General features: G+C 42.4%; 1 protein-coding gene across 1 annotated transcript in view; it reads left to right on the top strand.

Annotated features, from left to right (window-relative positions):
* LOC124607056 (histone acetyltransferase p300) overlaps nucleotides 1–21,565 on the top strand; it is a 169,866-nt gene that overhangs the window by 26,575 nt on the left and 121,726 nt on the right. The window contains exons 3-6 of the mRNA XM_047139232.1: nucleotides 352–743; nucleotides 2,362–2,745; nucleotides 17,508–17,724; nucleotides 19,433–19,743. Coding sequence (XP_046995188.1) covers nucleotides 352–743; nucleotides 2,362–2,745; nucleotides 17,508–17,724; nucleotides 19,433–19,743 — 1,304 coding nt within the window. The remainder of the gene's footprint in view (nucleotides 1–351; nucleotides 744–2,361; nucleotides 2,746–17,507; nucleotides 17,725–19,432; nucleotides 19,744–21,565) is intronic.

The raw sequence follows: 21,565 nt of genomic DNA, 5'->3' as shown, positions 1-21,565 counted from the left end.
AAGGGATCTCATTTCATGGCATGATTATTTCACTTTGGTATGAAAGTTCCATTTGTTCTGAATAGCTAGTCTTCATAAATACCTATAAGTTGCTAAAAATTTGGTGGTGGTAGTGATGATGATTTTTATGATGATGATGATGATGATGATAGCTAGCTTATATTGTAATATTGGAGTTTCTGGTATTGTTCAATACATTGTACTTTAATTTTTTTCCCTTGCAAAAAATAGATAAATGAATTGATGGATAATTTTAAACAATGCTATTGGCCACTATAAAGTTATCGAAATGAAACATCACCAATATATTTTGAGTGTTGTATTTCAGATAGCCTTTTTTTTCTATCACAGACTTGTTTACAAACACTACAATGTTTGCCTTGGAGAATGATCTTCCGGATGATCTCCTGTCAACTGGCTCGTGGAGTACATCTATGGAAAGTGCTAAGCAGCCTCCGCCAGGTCCAGGGCCAGGTTCTGGAGGTCAAGCAGGCACAGCACTCCAGAATGGGACTGTTGAACAGTCTCAACAAGGTGCTGGGACAACAGCTGAAGGGGCTCGTCAACATGTAGCAGCACAGCAGCAACAGCAACAACAGACACAGCAGCAGCAACAGCAACAACCACCGCAACAAACTCAACAACCACAACAGCAACAGTCACAGCAGTCTCAGCAGCAACAGCAACTAGTGCAGCAGCAACAGCAGCAGCATCACCTTCTGCAGCAGCAACAGCAGCAGCAGGTACATAATGGTTTTTCTTATATGTTGTTATACAAAATTTTATTACAGTGAAATCGTCAATTGTTAGTAATGTGTGTTCCATTTTAGTCTTGTTACTGTCTTGTAAATGGACAAGATGTGTGCTACATTGATAAGGTTTCTAGAATTGTCATTTGCTTATTGCATTTGTGAGGAAAGTTGGTAAAGTGGTCTCTTGCGGATTGTGTTACTTCATCAGCTTTAAATATATTGAAAAGGGAAGGGGAAAACACTGTTTTATTGTGACGACACACACTCAGTCTGGTGATGCCTTTTTGTGTATCACTGATAAAAAGGATCTGCAATCTTAAAGGAAGTCAGAGCTCTGTAGTGTTACTAGGTGCAAAGTATCCAAACAATTGCCGTATAGGCTTTACATTAACCCACAATTGGTGCGCTTGAGTCTGCAGGATGAAATGCACACGATAAAAGAATTTATTCAGTGGACCTTCCTTTGTTGACTTGCATCTGTCTTATTTAATGGCTAAAAAAGTGCACATTTCCAGTTGCAGGTTACCTATATAGCAGATTCCTCGAGCAACATAAATTTGATTTTCAGTATTTCAAATAGTTACTGACTGAATTTAAACAATTGAAAATTCTGTCACTCTACTTATTAAGAGATATAATCTTACATTGACAGTTGAGCATAATAAGACAAGTATTAATGACTTGAGGCAGCATAATTCATGACACACTGATTATTTAGACTAGATTCAATAGTATGTGAGATTTAAACCATCACATAGAAAATGCGGGTAAGGCAGAAATCCACTAACGAAGCTGCCTACATTGTACATGCTCATCCTCATCTGGAGTATTGGTTCATATATGGGTTCCTTGCCAGAAAGGATTGACAGAGGACATTGAAAAGTTCACATAACAGCAGCTCATTTTCTAATTATCACGAAATAGGGGAGAGAACGTTATGGATATGATAAGTGAGTTGGGGTGGTAATCATTAAAACAAATGATTTTTTCAATGCAGTGAGATCTTTTCATGAAATGTATCCCCAACTTACTCCTCCAAACGCTATTCTTTGTAGAGATTGAGTTACTTGTGGATTGAACAGAAAAGCTATCAAAACTGTATTTTAATACAAACACAGTATTACAAGACTGCACGAAAGGTTATAATATATTTGCATATCAGTTGGTAAAAAGTGTGGGTTGTTACATAGATAGCAGTTACTTCAGTGAAAGTTGAAAATGTTGTAAGAAGGGGCATTAGGGTAGGTGGATGTATAGAACAAAATCAGCAATGCAGGCAGTTGTGATTATAGGAATTGTTTGGCACTGTTAAGTTACAGAGGGTCATAAGATTTCATCTGTTTGTGAGGAAGGCGTCATTTATATCTTTTGAAGTGTTGGAATGTAACTAAATATTTCTCTTTTCAGTGTAACCAAATATTTCTCTAACTTAATTGAATTTTGTGCCATGTGTTTGTCAAGTTTTGTTATGTTTGTTATGTCAGTTGTTGGTCATTATAGAAGACTAGCTCTTTTAAGGCAGCCATTGGAGGAAATTCATTATCAGCATACTTAAACATTGTTACTATGTTTCTGTGTATCAGTATATGAAAATATTTTGTGCTTTCAGGGAAACAAAGGATTGGTGGTCAACTCCATGGGGCTCACTGCTGGAGCACTTGGCAGTAAGAGCCCCAATTTACAGTCTGCACCAAATGTATCTGTGAGCAAGGGTGTAAACTCATTAGTAGTTAGCTTGAGCAGTTTGCCCTCCAGCATAGCTTCAACACAAACAATGACAGGGATCAGCATGGGAATGAATAGTGGAGGTGGCATGATAATGACAAGTGCTGTTCATAATCCTGTCCAGAATGGGCCGCTTGTTGTGTCACGAACTGTAGGCTTACAACAACAACCACAGCAACAGCAGCAGCAACAACAAAGCCATCTTGTTGCAAGGGGACAATCACCACACCAGGTGCACACAGTTGGAATAGGTGGACCACGGATGCAGGTGAGCGTTTTGCGAGTCATTGACATAAATAAAAATTGATTGTTTTGTCTGATGTAATTTGTTGCTGAGTGTGTTATTGAACCAGAAGTTTTAAAATGGTTTGTGCTGTATTGCAAGGACTGAGTGAAATGATAGGGGGGTGGTAACAAAATGGTTGAAAAATCCAATTTTCTGTTCAATGTTTTGATGAAGTCATTTTTAACATGACCAAAAGGAAGACTAAATGTTGTGAAGGATTGTCACCTTGCTGCACTTATTTCTTCCATGTTATGTACCAGATGTTGGCAACATGTCTCCATGTCAGGTTGAAGGCAGCTAGTGGGAGGATAGCCAATGAACAGCATTTGCTTTTGCTGCACATTGATGTTTCCGTTTCTGCATTACAGATCAATCGGTCACCACAAACTAGATTCTGTGCTTGAGACACAATCATTAATAATATTTAAACACAGATAGTCAAAAGTGCTATATATATATCAATTAAAGAAATACCTGTATACAACGAAAGGAGAAAGTGAAGGGAGGGTCATATAACCAATGCGATGATTTCAAACAATGGAAATTCCTTGTGGGAATAAGATGACTGCCAACTCCAGTATCTCGGGCCAGAATGAAACTACCATGTAGGTTTCAAGCAGCAGTCTGGAGGGGCTAAGGCAGAGGAGGGGAGGGGATAGTAGTGTATGGTTGGGGAGAGAGACGAACACTGTCTGGTGGAGTGTGGAGGGACTGGAGTGCCAACAGGTGCAGTGTTAGCATATAATGGAGCATCCAGGTGGGGAAAATGAAGTGAAGAAGGAGAGGACTGGGAAAAGATGGGTGGGTGCATTGGTAGAGGGTGGGAGACGAGAATGGGAGGAGGTGATGGGATAGAGGGGGTGGAAAATGTTGGATGGAGGGTGCTGGAACAGTATGTTACCATATGGCCAGGATAATTATGGGAGTATAGAATGCGTTGTACAGATAAGCCTATCTGCACAATTCAGAAAAGCTGATGGAGGGGAGGATCCAGAGGGCTTGGGAAGTGAAGCAACTATTGATATAAGAAATGTTCCATTCAGCTGCATGTTGTGCCACAGAGTGGTCTACTTTGCTCTTGGCCACAGATTGGCTGTGCCCGTTCAGCCTGATGACCAGCTGGTTGGTAACATACCATTATAAAACTCTGCAATGATTGCAGAAGAGCTGGTAAATAACATCACTGCTTTCACAGGTGGCCTGGCTTCTGATGGGGTAGAATAAGCCTGTGACAGGAAGTGCTTTGTGGGTGGGTGGATAGAGGTGGTCTCGCACCTGGATCTTCCACAGGTATATGATCCTGGTCCCAAGGGTTGGTATTGGGAGTGGCTTAGGGATGAACTAGGATATTGTGGAGATTGGGTGGGCAATGGAACACCCCTTTAGGAGGGTTGGGAAGTATTTTGGGTAGGCTGTCCCTCATTTCAGATCGTGATGATAACTAATCAAAGCCCTGGTGAAGGATTTGGTTTAGTTGTTCCTATTTCGGGTGGTACTGGGTGGCAAAGAATACACTGCTTTGTGGCTGGTTCTTGGGGGTGGTGGGAGACTTGTGGGTGTGAGGGGGAAATGGCATGGGAGATTTCTTTACAGACTAGGTTGAGGGATAGTGCCTGTTTCTGAAGGTTTTGGCGAGGCCCTCAACATACTGAGCAAGGGAGCTCTTGTCACAGCAGGTATGGGGATGGGAGTGATTTTTGTTTTGTTTGAAAGGTCGGTATCCAGATAATTGTTGGTGGTTGGTGGGTTTAATGCGGACAGAGGTGCAGATGCAATCAATAGAGAGTAGGTTGTCAGCATCTAGGAAGGCGGCACTCTGGATTGAGAAGAACCATGCGAAGTGAAAGAGGGAGAAGGTGTTGAGGTTGTGAAGGAACGAAGATAGTCCAGATCATGAAGATATCATCATTGAACCTGAACCAGACTGGGTGTTTGGCATCTTGGGAGGCTAGGAATGTTTTCTCTAGAAAGCCCATAAAAAGGTTGGCATAGGAGGACGCCATGCAGGTGCCCATGGCTGTGCCACAAATTTTTTTATATCTTCCCTTCAAAGGACGAGTAGTTGTGGGTTAGGATGAAGTTATTAAGGTGTATGATGAATGAGACAGTGGGTTTGAAGTCTGAAGGTCACTGGGAGAGCTAGTGTTCAGTAGTGGTAAGATAGTGGGAATAAGGGATGTTGGTGTAAAGGAAGGTGGCGTCAACAGCAACAAGTAGGGATCCTGGAGGTAAAGGCGTGGGTATGGTGAAAAGTCGGTGAAGGAAGTGATTGACGTCTTTGACATGGGAGGCTAGATTACGAGTAATTGGTTGGAGAGGTGTTGGTCAGTGAGGGCTGAAACCCAGCAATATTGGACATCCCATAGCGGCTGGTTATTGTGCCGCCACTAATCATAAACATTCTGACGACTGATAGTTGTAACGCAGTGAATGCGTAATAATACAACTGGAGGTGGTTTTCATTAATTATGTTGTAACACAGTGAATGTGTAATAATACAGCTGGAGGTGGTTTTCATTAATTATTAATATTAGTATCAGCTGTGGTGCCCAACATGATTAAAATTCTTACATCATTGGCTACACAAATCAGCTGTTCTGCCATATTAACATCTATGATTGCACGCAACATGTGTTACCAGCATTCACTTTATAATAAATATGGCAAAATGGAGCCTTGGTTGGATTTATTGAGTATTCTTCATTGTTGTAACCTTGGCTCAACAGGTCTAGAACATTATTGCTATTGTTATAGAAAGGCAGCAAAAATTAAGAAATGTGAGAGCTTGCGGAACCTTGGTGAGGAAAAAGAAGAAGAAGAGACTAAAAAATCAAAAGAAGATAGCTAAATGAGATTATAATTATTATAGAAAAGGACAAGAAGGAAAGGTTTGTTGAGAAGTGGAGAACAAATTGGGGAAACATTTGTGCCCTTTGAAGAGGGCAACAGTACAGTCTGTTATAATTTCTAAGACTATCCCGGTGATTTGTTGTTATCTCGTAGAATCGGGTGTACTGCCGGTGGTCCGTGTCTTCCCAACACGATATTTCGATGTCGTAACTCGGCATCTTCATTGTTCCCTGATGAAGACGCCGAGCTACGACATCGAAATATCGTGTTGGGAAGACGTGGACCACCGGCCGTACACCCGATTCTACGAGATTACGGTCTGTTGTTCATGACGGGGGAAATGTTGCCTATGAATCTATAACAGCCCAACATCAAGACACAACTTTGAAAACTTAGTACTGTGAAATTTCGTGAAACTCGTTGTACTTATTTGCTTCTACATCTGCATCTTCATATATACTCTGCAAGCCACCGTAGGGTGTGTGATGGAGAGTGCTTGTACCACTATAAGTCATTTCCGTTGTTGTTCCACATGCAGACGAAGGGAGGAAAAAATGCCCGTCCATAAGCGTCCGTGTGAGCCTTAATTTCTCTTACCTTTGTGCTCCTTACACAAAATGTGTGTTGGTGGCAGCAGAATTGTTCTGCAGTTAGCTTTACATGCCAGTTCTCTAAATTTTGTCAGTAGTTTCCCTCGGACAGAATATTGCCCTCTCTCCAGGGAGTCCCATTTGAGTTCCTGAAGTATCTCAATGACACTTCGGTGTTGTTTGAACCTACCGGTAACAAATCTACCAGCCCGCCTCTAAATGGTTCGTTGTCTTCCTTTAATCCAACCTTGTGCAGATCCTAAACATTTGAACAATACTCAAGAACAGGTTGCACTAGCATCCTACATGTGGTCTCCTTACGGATGAACCATACTTTCCCTAACTTCTCCCAATAAACCAAAGTTGACAATTCACCTTCCATACTGCAATCATATGCCTGTTCCAATTTTGCTTCCAAACTTAACACCTAGATATTTAAAATACATGACTATTAATCAGGACACTACTAATTCTGTATGCGAACATTACGGGTTTGTTTTTCATACTCATCTACAGGGTTATTACAAATGATTGAAGCGATTTCACAGCTCTACAATAACTTTATTATTTGAGATATTTTCACAATGCTTTGCACACACATACAAAAACTCAAAAAAGTTTTTTTGGGCATTCACAAATGTTCGATATGTGCCCCTTTAGTGATTCGGCAGACATCAAGCCGATAATCAAGTTCCTCCCACACTCGGCGCAGCATGTCCCCATCAATGAGTTCGAAAGCATCGTTGATGCGAGCTCGCAGTTCTGGCATGTTTCTTGGTAGAGGAGGTTTAAACACTGAATCTTTCACATAACCCCACAGAAAGAAATCTCATGGGGTTAAGTCCGGAGAGCATGGAGGCCATGACATGAATTGCTGATCATGATCTCCACCACGATCGATCCATCGGTTTTCCAATCTCCTGTTTAAGAAATGCCGAACATCATGATGGAAGTGCGGTGGAGCACCATCCTGTTGAAAGATGAAGTCGGCGCTGTCGGTCTCCAGTTGTGGCATGAGCCAATTTTCCAGCATGTCCAGTTACACGTGTCCTGTAACGTTTTTTTCGCAGAAGAAAAAGGGGCCGTAAACTTTAAACCGTGAGATTGCACAAAACATGTTAACTTTTGGTGAATTGCAAATTTGCTGCACGAATGCGTGAGGATTCTCTACTGCCCAGATTTGCACATTGTGTCTGTTCACTTCACCATTAAGAAAAAATGTTGCTTCATCACTGAAAACAAGTTTCGCACTGAACGCATCCTCTTCCATGAGCTGTTGCAACCGTGCTGAAAATTCAAAGCGTTTGACTTTGTCATCGGGTGTCAGGGCTTGTAGCAATTGTAAATGGTAAGGCTTCTGCTTTAGCCTTTTCCGTAAGATTTTCCAAACCGTCAGCTGTGGTACGTTTAGCTCCCTGCTTGCTTTATTCGTCGACTTCCGCGGGCTACGCGTGAAACTTGCCCGCACGCGTTCAACCGTTTCTTCGCTCACTGCAGGCCGACCCGTTGATTTCCCCTTACAGAGGCATCCAGAAGCTTTAAACTACGCATACCATCGCCGAATGGAGTTAGCAGTTGGTGGATCTTTGTTGAACTTCGTCCTGAAGTGTCGTTGCACTGTTATGACTGACTGATGGTAGTGCATTTCAAGCACGACATACGCTTTCTCGGCTCCTGTCGCCATTTTGTCTCACTGCGCTCTCGAGCGCTCTGGCGGCAGAAACCTGAGGTGCGGCTTCAGCCGAACAAAACTTTGAGTTTTTCTACGTATCTGTAGTGTGTCGTGACCATATCTCAATGAATGGAGCTACAGTGAATTTATGAAATCGCTTCAATCATTTGTAATAGCCCTGTATATAACTTGCAGTTTTCTACATTTAGAGCTAGCTGCCATTCATCACACCAACTATAAATTTTGTCTAAATCGTCTTGTATCCTCCTACAGCGTAACTTGGACACCTTGCCGTACACCACAGCATCACCAGCAGACAACCGCAAATTTTTCTGCCTACCCTGTCTGTCAGATCATTTATGTACATAGAGAATAACAGTAATCCTATCACACTTCCATGGAGTTCTTCAGGAGAGATTGAAGATGCCCTTGTATCTGATGAATGCTCACCGTTGAGGACGACATAATGGGTTCTGTTGCTTAAGTAGTCTTGAGCCACTCACATATCCGGGAACTTATTCCATGCACTTGTACCTGTGTTAACAGTCTGCAGTGGGCACCATGTCAAATGCTTTCTGGAAATCTAGAAGTATGGAATCTGCCTGCTGCCCTTCGTCCATAGTTCACAATATGATAGGAGAAAAGGGTAAGCTGAGTTTTGCAGAACGATGCTTTCTAAAACCGTGCGGATTCCTGGAGATCAGCCTTTGGTCTCAATAAAATTTGTTCTATTTGAACTGCGGATGATTCTGCAGCAGACTGATGTTAGGGATATTGATCTGTAATTTTGTGGATCCGTTCTTAAACCTCTTTATATATAGGAATCCATTGCTCTTTTTCCAGTCGCTTGGGACCTAGCGCTGGGGGAGAGATTTCATGATAACTGCAAGCTATGTAAGGTATCAATGCTGTAGAGTACTCTTTGTAGAACCGAGCTGGGATTCCATCCAGACTTGGCAACTTACTTGTTTTCAACTTTTCCAGTTATTTCTTTACACCCAGGGATGCTTATTATTATGTTGTCCGTAAGGGAGTCACTTCAACGGTCAAACAGTGATATGTTTGTATGATTCTCCTGTGTGAACGATTTCTTAAACTCGAAATTTAAAACTTCAGCTTTAATTTTTTGCTCTCTTCAGCTACCACACCTGACTTGGCGGTGAGCGACTGTATGAAAGACCCAATTAGCGGTTTTACATAGGACCAGAATTTTCTCTGTTTTGTCAATTATAGATGGATAAATTGAACAAAATTTTAAATCAGTTTGGTTGATAGCTAAGAATATTTGAACTTTGAATCTCCACATTTTTTAACATTTAAGAACACATTTCGCAACATCATTTCGCTACTCACCCTTTTACGTCTTCTACGCCATTCTCCACGTGTTGTGGACGTGTATACCCACATAGTTTGGGTTTTCCTACAGTGCCGTGGACATCTGAATGTATTCTGAGCTGCTGACCACATTGCTGTGGATGGGTTACTTCCATATCTCAGTGAATAAAAAGGTTTCAAGTATTTATCGTACCACATATGTACCTCATTGCATACTATCTATAAACAAAATAAAAAATTAAAAAAACCTCGTTTTGACATCTTGAATCATTTTTTACATATGACAGTTGTTATGACCACGTGATTCATGATTCGCAAGGATGTGAATTGGCTCATCACATGCAACCCAATGACTCGTGAATGAAATGGGAAATTCTTCTGTTCTCAATTTTAAATAGAATTTCAATACCTTATCTACATACCATTCACTGCAAATCCCCCCCACCACGACTCATGGCTCTTTCGTGAGTTCATGCGTGGTGCACATGGGGCACTGAGTTATTCCAGCCCTTTCTTCCTTCTTGAATTGCATTTCCTTCCCTGTGCTCCTCCCTCCCTCCCTCCCTCCGTCCCTATCCTCACTTCTTCCCCTCTGCCCTGCCCTTCCCCTATCTTAGTGTTGTTACTTATGTCAACCTGGCTATCCAACTGGTTTCTTGTATTTCTTCCAGTTTTTGTTCATCTTGATTTTTCTTTGTCAACTTTCCATTTTGTTGTTTTTGGTTCCCCATTGGGGTTTTACCTCACCTTCTAAATTTTTTTCTCCGTGGTTTGAGCCAACTGGGAAAGAACGTGTTACATAATGTCTTCGGCATGTGGCCTTTCTGCGTTTTTCATGTTTTCCTCGATGCCATTGTCCTGCAGCACCCCAAGGATGTGGCTCAGTGGTTAGTACTCCGGATTCACATTCGGACGATGACAACGATGACAGTTCAATCCCTGTGTCTGGTATCCAGATTCAGGCTTTCAGTGACTTTCCTAAATTTCTCCAGGCAAAGGCTGGGATGGTTCTTTTGAAAAGGCACGGCCAATTTCCTTCCCATTCCTTGACGCAATCCGAACTTGTGTGCCTTCTCTGTGACCTCGATGTAGACAAGATGTTAAACCCAATCTTTCTTCCTTTGTCCTTCAATGCTATGTAGCGAGAAAGGAGTCATTATTTACCCTTTTGGTTGAGTCCACTGACAGCACAGGGATCACACACCTAATAACTGAGCTGTTGCCTCCTGATGTGTGTCTAGCAGAGGTTGCTTGTCATTCTGGAGCATCAAAACTCCTGGCAGTGGCTGCCTTGCCATACGGCCCTTGCTGTGGCTGGATGGCACCCATGGGAAAGGCCCCTGATCAGAGTGAGTGGTGTCAGTGTGGACACGTGTATGAAATGCATTGGTCCTGTTTGGCAATGGATCTTTCAATGCTACTTCTTATGACCCTGCAACCTTCCCGTCTCTGGCTTACCCTGGGAGGAATGCCAGGCTCACAGGCTTGAAGTGAAACCCTTTCCCTGCTATGTATTCAGAACCAGGACTGCCATAACACTTTGACCGCCACTAAACTGTTATTTTCTGTGGAAACTGTCAAACATAAGTTTGCTAAAGGAGAGTCACTCATTAAGATGCAGTCTGGTTTGCTGTTGACCTAAACTACTTCTGCTGTCCAATCTGCAGCTCTTTATGTCTGTGACCGTCTTGACGACGTCTGGGTTCCCATTACTCCTCACCAGTCTATGAAATGGTGAAGAGTGTCATTTTTCGTAGGGACTTCATCCTTCAAACTGATGAGTAACTCCGAGCCAGTCTGGAGCGATGGGGGTTTTCATTTTGTTTGGCACGATATGAAAGGGTGAAGGACAATCGCATTGATACTAGTTTATACTAGTGTTTGAGGGAGGTGCTGTCCTGAAGGAGGTCAAGGTTATGATTTATCGTTGTAATGTGAAGCCAGACAGCCCACCATCCATGATATCTTTTTCGTGTTTATGTTTCTGGCACTTCTTCCTGTTGTATGGGTACCCCTATGCAGTGAATGTGGACGCCCAGTCCATGAGTGGAGCTTCTGCGTTCCATCACCTGTGTGTTAATTGTCATGACCATCACTCTTTGTGCTCTTCGGATTGCCTAATTTATAAGAAGGGAAAGGAAGATACAAGAGTATAAGTCCCTTGATGATTTATGCTACACTGACGCATGTCAAAAATATGACTGTCTAACCTCCTCCCTCATCCTTACCCTAGTCCTGCCCCACTCTCCAGCCCCCTTCCTTTTCAGTTCCCATGCTCTCCCCTCCAGCTGCTGCTCCCCCTACCTGGCCAGAGAAGCCCCTCCCTTCTTTGGTGCCTATCAATGATGGGGCACGCCCCCCCCCCCCCTCACACACACACACACACACACACACACACACACACAGGTGTCTCGCAGACCAAAGGCCTGCTCCCACAAGTCGGCTGCAGGTCTCACAGTCCATGCGCCCCAAGGTGTTGCTCGCTCACTCTCAGTTGCAGACCTCGCTGAAGCCTGTTCTCTCTCCGTGCCCTGCATTCCTCGATCTAAGAAGAAGAAACAGAACAACAAGTAAATAGAAACATAAATCCCGGGACAAGGCCCCTCTGGTGCCATCAGAGGTGCCGACTGCCCCCCTCACAACCTGAGTGTGGTGTCTTGTTTATGGAAGACACCGTGTCCTTGTTTGTGGTGGATGGTAACCTGGAGGTGTGAATGGCTTCAGCTTATTTGCCTCCAGTTTGGATCCGCATTCGTGCATATTCAGTGGAATTGTAAAGGCTATTACTGTCATTTTTCAGAGTTGCAATCCCTAATTTCCTTTTACCCTGCAGCTTGTGTAGTTCTCGAGGAATCTCATTTACTGATGCTCACTCACCATCCCAGTTCCATGCTTTCTGTTGTAACTGGCTTGGCCCTTTGAGAGTTTCCGGTGGTGTTTGCACATTGGCCCATACGGATGTTGTTAGTACATGGATCGCTCTTCATACTGTGTTCGAAGTGCTTGCTGTCTGGGTACACTTGGGCAGTGCAGTCACAGTTTGCAGTCTCGTGTCTCCCTCCTGAAGAGCATCCATGCCTATTGTCGTAACTGCCCTCCTTCAGCAGCTCCCTCCTTCCTTCCTCAGCCTTGGGGATTTTAATGTCCATCATCCCTTGCAGGGCAGTGCTTTTTCGTCTAGTCTTAATAATAATTTTTCTTAATAATAGGTCCCCTAGCTGTTTTAGTGTCACTTATAGCAGTTTCTCTGCCATTGATCTTTGGCTCACTTCTCCTCCCCTTCTTCTTTCATTACAGTGATTGCCACATGGTGACATCTGTAATAGTGGTCCCATTGATTCTCTTGGTCACTTCCCAATGGCCAGGTTACCCCATTGATCTTTTCATTGTGCAGATTGGTTTCTATATATCTCCCAGGATTGTGCAGATTGGAGTCTACATACCTCCCAGGTTCTTTTTACCTCCTCTTTGCCAGGTTGTATTGATGAAATCATCTGTGATGTGTCCAGTACAATTATTTGCACTGACATTGCCATTCACTGCTCGACGGGCTCCATTTGTCACTGTGATAGAGCACGGCCATTACATTTGCCATCTGTGATTGCTGTCGGGCCTTGCAATGCTTTAGATGGTGCTAGTCATCCGCCGCTCTTATTATCTTTAAATTTCTTCATGCAAGTGGGTGTGTTGGGAACACTTATCTCCTCCCTAGGTTCTTCTGTCTCTTCTTCACGGGTGTGGGCTATGCTCCACACCCTACAAGTTTGCAAACTGCAGTCATCCATGCCAGGCAGTGTCCTTTTGGGTGGCCTTTGTATTTATCCATCGGTTCTCGTGGTACACCTGGTGACACATTTTGTAATGGCATCAATGTCAACCTCCTATCCAGCCGCTGTCCTCCTCTGGAAACAGCAAGCTGAAGCTTTCCGCTTACCTTTTGCCTCTTGTCAGGTGGAATCGTACGGTTAATCTTTTACTGAATGGGAGCTACTTCTGTCCCTTTCTTGTTCCCATAATTCAGCCCCTGGTCTTGAGTCCATCCGTAACCAATTGCTTCAACACCTCAGGCCTCCATGACAATAGCTCCTGTGGGTGTATAAGTGTATTTGGCTCCAAAGCATTTTTCCCCTTTCAGTTGAGGAACAGTATTGTGGTTCCTGTCATACGTCTGGTAAGGAACCGCTGTAACTTGATAGTTTCAGCCAATCAGCCTAACCAAAGTCCCCTGCAAGTCATTTGAACAAGTAGGGGTTTTCCAGCTCAGTTGGGGTCTCGAATCTTGGGACCTCTTGCCTTCCTACCAGTTTGGCCTTTTGGAGGGATGGTCTCTGCTCAGTCATCTGCTTCAATTGGAAATTGCAGTGTGGCAGGTCGTTTCCCAGAGCTGACATCCTGTTGCAATTTTTTTCAATCTTCATAAGATCTGTGACATGGTGTGGCACCATCACATCTTACTTACTCCATTAGTTGGATCTGTGGAGCTCCCCTCTTGATTTTAATTCGCCAGTTCCTGTCCCACTGGTTATTCAGAGTTTGGGTTGAAACCATTCTCAGCTCTCCTCAGACGCAGGAGAATGGCATTCCACTGGGCTCTGTATTAACCCTTTCGTGGTTGATGGGTCATATATGTCCCAGTTCGAGTGTTGGGATATATGTTACCCAGCTCTGCACGGTGCTGCCATCTGGGGACGACTGTATTGAACCTGAGAAAAAATCGGGACTGCACTGCAAAGGCAGGGGTGCTAGTTCTGCAAGGTTCGCAGAAGAGCTTCTGTAAAGTTTGGAAGGTAGGAGACGAGATACTGGCAGAAGTAACGCTGTGGGGATGGGGCGCGAGTCGTGCTTGGGTAGCTCAGTTGGTAGAGCACTTGCCCGCGAAAGGCAAAGGTCCCGAGTTCGAGTTTCGGTCTGGCACACAGTTTTAATCTGCCATGAAGTTTCATATCAGCGCACACTCCGCTGCAGAGTGAAAATCTCGTTCTGAGAACAAAAGTTGTTTGCAATGCTTATGGTGTACCACTTTGTGCCACACCATGTTTTTCCAAGTTTCATGGAATGTAAAGTTTTGTAAGTATTGGTCATGTATCATGAAAACTGAAATGTAATGAATATTTTTTACACTAGCTCTACACAAATAAAAAGAATGCATGTATAATTTCTAGTTATTTTATTCTCAACAAAATCCAGTTTATGGCTAAAAAAAAAAAAAAAAAAAAAAAAAAAAATTACAAAATCAGTCAGTCAGCAGAAAAGGTATCTCGCGTTGGTTCATGGGACATATGTGTCCCACTTCCTGTTGTGAAAAAATGGAGAACTTAAAAAATATTTTGGTGGTGATAATAATGGGACTGAAAAGAAAACGTTATCACCTTAATATTTTAAAAATCTGTAAAAAATGAATTTTATCTATGAAAGGGTTAAGTGTCGTTCTTTTCCATATTGCTATTAATGGACTTGTTGTGTCTGTCGAACCAGTGGTCACTCCTGCTCTGTATGTCAATAATTTCTGTATGTGGGCTAGTTCTCAGTTGGTGGCCCTTGTGAAGTGACACCTCCAGGGTACCATCCAGCATGCCTCCACGTGGATGCTCCCACATGGTTTTCATCTTCCCCCCCCCCCCCCCCCCAAAAAAAAAGATGGGTGATGCATTTCTGTCACTGTAATACATCCTTCCTGATCCTGAACTCTACCTCAACGCCCAACACCTGACCATGGTCCCCGAGTCACATTTCTTGGGTCTTCTTTTTGACAGCAATCTTATTTGGTTGCCCCATATCCATCTTTAAGAGGTTGGATATTTTCATAAACTCAATGTCCTACCCTTCCTTGCTCACACCTCTTATGGCACAGATCGTTTGACTCTTCTTCACAGTTATTGCGCCTCAGTTCACGTGTGAACTGTCGTTGTCAAGTTTATGGCTCAGCTGCCCTTCCATACTGCTCATCTTGGACTTGGTCCCACCATTGTGTGGTATCCGTTTGTCACCGGTGCCTTTCGTGCTAGCCTTGTCGATAGTCATCTGGGTGATGCTGGGATACGTCCTCCCTTTCGGTTTGTTGGTCTCAGCTCCTGATTTCCAATGCCATATTTATCCGCTGTTTCCCTGCTCACCCCTTCTATTGTATTCTTTTCGCAGCTTTGAGACGTCACCCTTCTGCTGCCCTCCCTTGGGTGGGTTTACCAGTTGGGCTGTGCCTCCCTTTTCTCTGCCGCAATTTCCGTCTTCCCCTCTGTTCCCCACATTCTCTCCCAAACATTCTCTCTTGGTTAGTTCCTCAGCCTCGGGTTCAGATGGGTCTCTTGTGGGGTGCGAAAGCCTCCGTCACTCTGATGGATTTCCATTGTTTATTATGCTCACTCTTACAGGAGTTTCGGGTGGTATTATTTTCTTACACCAATGGCTCTAAATCAGCCGATCATATGGGATATGTCTTCTCATCTTCTGTTAGCACAGAACACCGTCTCTTGCCTGCCATGTGTGGGATGTTTACTGCAGAACTGATGGCCATTATTGGGCCCTCTGCTTTATTAAATGGTCCCTCCCCTCACCAGAGTTTTGTTATGTATGGACTTGATGAATGGCCTTCAGGCTTTCACCCAGTGTTAATCTCACCCCCCCTTGCTCTCTACCATCCAAAACCCTGTTGCCGATCTTGACCTTGCTGCTTGTTCAGGTGATTTCCTTTGGGTTCCCAGCCCCTAGGGTATCCCGGGTAATGAGCTTTCTGATCATCTGGTTGGGGGGGCGGGGGGGGGGGGGGGGGGGGAGAACCCTCCCCCCACTCCCGCCTCATTCTCCATGACCCATCTGCGGGTGGTTTTTCGGCTTTGCGTCAAATTTCTTTTTGCCCATTTATGGGCTAACTCTTGGGTGCTCTACCCTGTCTAATAAAAGTCATGTGATCAAAGTGGCTACCAGCATGTAGCATTCTTCCCTCCACCTTCTTGACAGGAATCTACCATCCTGTGCCATCTTGGTATCAGCCATACCTGGTTGACCCATGGTTTTTAATTCCATCAGAAGTCGTGTGCCATATCGTGCTTGCTTTGAATTCTGCGACACATTCACTTCAAAAATTCAATTCTTCTTAATCACTAGCAGCATCATTTAGGTAATTTCTTGAATAATTAGGAAGCCTTAATTAGTTTCACACATACTAAAAAACTTGCTGCTCCATTTAATAAAACTTCCCCTGGTACCCTGAAACTTTTGACATGTGAAGCTGGCAATTTTTAAATTGTTCTTTATCTGCTGCAGTTATTTGTGGTATCTTTGTCATGAATAACCATTAACTTAAAATTAGTTTTCATATTGTGTTCATGAACCAATTGTGAACTTGTAGATCTATGTTTCTCAACAGAGTCATAGCTGTTACTTACATCCATTATTAATTTCCATGATTTACTGTTCTTACAAAATTAGCAAACTGAATAACAGTAGTATGTTATCCTCTCGCTCCTTAGTGCCAAATTGAAAGAAATTGGACCACTCCGGGCTAACATCATTTGTTGCCAACCTTGAAGGTGGACTGTGCTGTTGAGCAGTAGCTGCTTTAGCGCCATTGTTTAGACTGGTGTTTCATTTATTGTGCCATATTTTGAGTGTTCTGTGCATACTTATTTATTTTAGAAACAATTTTCTCCTGTAGAAATGTGTTCTAATACTGAGTATTTATCCATTTGTAAAATCACTTGAGTTCTGACTATGTTTAGATGAAGGTGAACTGAAGTTTAAAAATGGTAGGGCTTTGTAAAGACCATGGTATGTGAGATGCATTTGCTTGGTTGGCAATATGACGAAATTTGCTGCCTGGTTGTCACTACCCTTTTCGTGTTTGACCATGCTGGTGCTACTGCACCATTAAGTTTGTAGAACTTTAATATCCAAACAATATTTGTTGTAATGTAATTTTGTCTTGATATAAGATATTAAGCCGTAAGTACACACAATGTAAGGGAAAGATAGATCATTACTTACTGTAAAGTCAACACATTAAGTTGCAGACGGGCACAACTAGCTTTCGGCCACAGCCTTCGTCAGAAAAAAGCATACACAAAATCCTTCACATAAGCAGGAACACCTCATGTGCATGACCACTGACTCTGGCCTTCTGATGAAGGCTGTGGCTGAAAGCTATGGTCTAAGTGTTTTGTAGGTGTGTTTGTCTACAGTGTGTCATCTTTACAATAAGTAGCACTCTTTCTTTTCTGTACATTGTTGATATTCCAGCCTGGGAGCTTCCATTGTTTAATTATGCCATAAGTATTTCAGTTTAAAATACTCTTTTATTACAGAATCCAAATATCTCCACAATCAGCCAGATGGGTCAAGCTCTTAATGCTGGCAGCCCTTATGGATATGCTCCTCCAGGTGGGGCTGCAGCAGGGCCACAGGCTGTCAGTGTTCCACCACCTGTTGGAGTAGTTACTCCTCAGCCAAGATCTACTATGATCCCCAACATGCCGTCGATCCAGGGTACCCGCTTTGGGGCATCTCCAGGTAGCTCTTTAGGTATGCACATAGATACTGATAATTTTTTGTGTGTCAGTTATTATAAAACATTGTCCAGGGAAACGGGACATATTAATTTGACAGCTAGCTCTTGTATACATTACCTCACAATGGTCTATACGCCTTAATGACTTTTATTCCTTATAAGTACATTATTTTGAAAAGTATTTGATATGTGTTTTAGAAGAAAGTTTGTCTTATAATTAGAGGCAGTATTTGATAGTTAAATGTGGGGCTTGATGAGATGTAGCTGAAAAGAAAATTCAGAAATGTTGTTCAGCAACATCTGGGTTTTGGTTTATCATATTTCATGTTACAGTTCTGAACCATAACAATTATTAATTTATGTTTTCATGCAAATTGTTACTGTCGATAAACAGTTGGTGTTTATGTTGCATGCAGAGTACATAGTTTTTCTTTGGTCACTATGGTAGTGTGAACTAGTTATGCCCTAGTTGACACCTGGATAACCAATAATAATTCGTTTGTTCTATGCCACTGATTTTATTTATTCTTCATACTATCTCTTTTGGAAAATATCTTCAGTCTTATGTGTATTAGGTGAAATATTAAAATTATTCTGCCGACATGTTACCATTCATGTAATTGTAGTACCACATGACATAATACTGCTGGATATAAGCTTATCTAAAAAGGGCCCCTAATAAACATTTTATGATGGGATGGTATAATTATATTCTTGAATTTGTGATTTCAGCTTCAGTTACGTAAAACATTTAAATAGTCATTACTATATCTAATTCAGTATGTGCTTGTTATTTTCTAAGTAGGAAAGAAGAAAAAGACAGTTATACCCACATTAGGGATTCACACTTAAATGACACTGTTGTTGTTAACTGTCAAAGATTCAGATAATGAGTCTCACTGGAACTGGTAATTACAGTGATATTGTTCATGGAGAGTATGAACTTTTCCTTCTGTGGATTTTGTTGTAGCATAATATGTTCTTTGCTGCCATTTCATTGTAACTGTTTCTTGACACATTCATTCTGCAAGAACATTGTAATACTAAGAACCTGCTTGTTGCAATTTTGTGGTAACAAATGGCATTGAAAGCCTTTGGTGTACTTTTAAAGCTGTGTACACATGCTTCACTCTTTAAAGTTACTGCCAGCTGTTGACGTACATTGTTCCCCATGTACTGTAACGCTATGCTCTTACGTGGTTGACGCATGTTAACACAGACATCTGTCCCAGGAACAGAAAAATCTAGAGACACACAATTTTATTTAATTTTTTATTTATTTGTTCTTTCCTACAGTCATCCAATTGATATTATTTCCAGTACTGAAATGTCCAGTTGCTGTATTCTATGCATCGTGTAAATAGCTTCTGTTGAGGAACCAAGTGAAGCATGGTTTTTTAATGTGTGTGCCCATTAGAACAACAGTACATGGAGACATACAGTTAAGATTATTAGGGATATACTGTTTGATATTATATTAAAAAGTTCATCTGTTGAGTTTGAAACATCTGCTCTCTGAGATACTTTATTTTTACCAACCGATGATAAATTCCTCCATATATCCATTGTCTCAACTTGTAAACTACTGAAAGACTACCCTATTGCTTTGCAAATGAGATTCTGGATCAGTTACTCTGTGCACACCTTTGAGGTTCATAATTTGTTATTAAATTATGTTGCTTCGTTGTGAATTTGAAGTGTGTAAATAAGATGGTATTGCAGGTGGTCCAGCTGTTGTAGGAGTGACTGGAACAGAAGGAGGCATTGCACCTCAAGCGCAGCCTCCTGCACCATCTCCGGCTCAGCCACAGTCTGGAGCACCAAGTGGGAGCCAGCCTGGTCCTCAAACAGCAACCCAGAGTCAGGGAGCACCACCTACCCAGGGTCAAGCTACAGCCACTCCCACCACGACCTCCACTGCCGATCCTGAAAAAAGGAAGCTCATTCAGCAACAGCTTGTTTTGCTGCTGCACGCGCACAAATGCCAGCGAAGGGAGAGTCTCTCTAATGGAGAAACGTGGCAGGGAAGTCAGGTACTTACTATCTATTCAATAAATGCTATGTTAATTTTTCCCACTTTTTGTTCAAGGTTTTGCACAATAGACAGTAGCCTAGTGTAATTTAATATGACTTAAATTTTTAAAAGTTAATGAACAAGCATTTTGTGTAGCAGTCATCCATTCTCTGTCCACATTGGAGATTGGAATTGGGGAACATGGAATGCTTCTTTTGAAGTAACAAAGGATGCATGGTTGTACAGTTTTCTCTCTCCCTACATACATTTGCCTCACCCTATTTCTTATTTTCTCTTTGTAATTTTTGTTACAACCTTCTGTGTGTATTGTCCACCTTCTGTGCCTGTTTTGTGGCATTTTTTTATGTTTTTGCCATTGACTATTGTAGTTTATATTTGTTGGACCTATGTTGTAAACTGTGTCAGCACCCTAGATTAAATTCCACTGTTTCAGCTGATGTTGCTTTTCAGAACCGTGTTTAATATTTTAGGAAGAGAAACATGTTTAGTGACTGTTTTAATGCTGTTATTTGTAGGTTGATAGCATAAAGATGCTCGAAAGAAGGTGTAATTGTGGTCGACATAAAATAATAATGTGTTTGTGTATGGTAATTTTGTGTTAAATTTAATTTTTAAGCTGAGTTTCCACGTAGTAACATCAAATTTGCACTGGGAGAGGGGTGGCAAGGATTTTAATAGCACCCTAGTGTTCTCCCAATACCAGTTGGTAGCTTCACTTCTAAATGCCATTGTTTTAATTTTTTGCAAAGTAAATTCTGCTGCTTTTGTTCGTTAATTATTTCAGTTTATTCTTCATTCATTTGTGGAAAATATCCCTAAAAAGTGGCAATCAGCCATATTTTCAGTCGCTTTGGTTCCACGACATCCACAAGGATTCATTCCAGAATGAGATTTTCACTCTGCAGCGGAGTGTGCGCTGATATGAAACTTCCTGGCAGATTAAAACTGTGTGCCCAAACGAGACTCGAACTCGGGACCTTTGCCTTACGCGGGCAAGTGCTCTACCATCTGAGCTACCGAAGCACGACTCATGCCCGGTCCTCACAGCTTTACTTCTGCCAGTATCTCGTCTCCTGCAGGGTTCGCAGGAGAGCTTCTGTAAAGTTTGGAAGGTAGGAAACGAGGTACTGGCAGAAGTAAAGCTGTGAGAACGGGGCTTGAGTTGTGCTTGGGTAGCTCAGTTGGTAGAGCACTTGCCCGCGAAAGGCAAAGGTCCCGAGTTCGAGTCTCGGTCCAGCACACAGTTTTAGTCTGCCAGGAAGTTTCATATCAGCGCACACTCCGCTGCAGAGTGAAAATCTCATTCTGGAAACATCCCCCAGGCTCTGGCCAAACCATGTCTCCGCAATATCCTTTCTTTCAGGATTGCTAGGTTCGCAGGAGAGCTTCTGTAAAGTTTGGAAGGTAGGAGACAAGATACTGGCAAAAGTAAAGCTGTGAGGACCGGGCGTGAGTCGTGCTTCGGTAGCTCAGATGGTAGAGCACTTGCCCGCGAAAGGCAAAGGTCCTGAGTTCGAGTCTCGGTCGGGCACACAGTTTTAATCTGCCAGGAAGTTTCAAGGATTCATTAGTTGAGAATACCACAGATCTCTGATGAATGCAGTCTGTTTTGTAAATTTATAAATAAGGGTCATTCCGCGTCAAATCAACAAATGAAACCATCGTTTTCAACCTTACCCTCTTGGATTTAAATGAAATTAAGTATGCCTATAGTTTCATAAATAGTACCACAAATTATTTTTTCACATTTTTCTGATAAAAAGTTACCGAGTAATTGACTTTCAAAAATTGAAAAAAATGACAAATTTTTCGCTCGCAGA

Source organism: Schistocerca americana, chromosome 3, assembly GCF_021461395.2.
Source record: "Schistocerca americana isolate TAMUIC-IGC-003095 chromosome 3, iqSchAmer2.1, whole genome shotgun sequence".
NCBI classification, from domain to species: Eukaryota; Metazoa; Arthropoda; class Insecta; order Orthoptera; family Acrididae; genus Schistocerca; species Schistocerca americana.
This window is presented reverse-complemented; position numbering and strand designations above follow the sequence as displayed.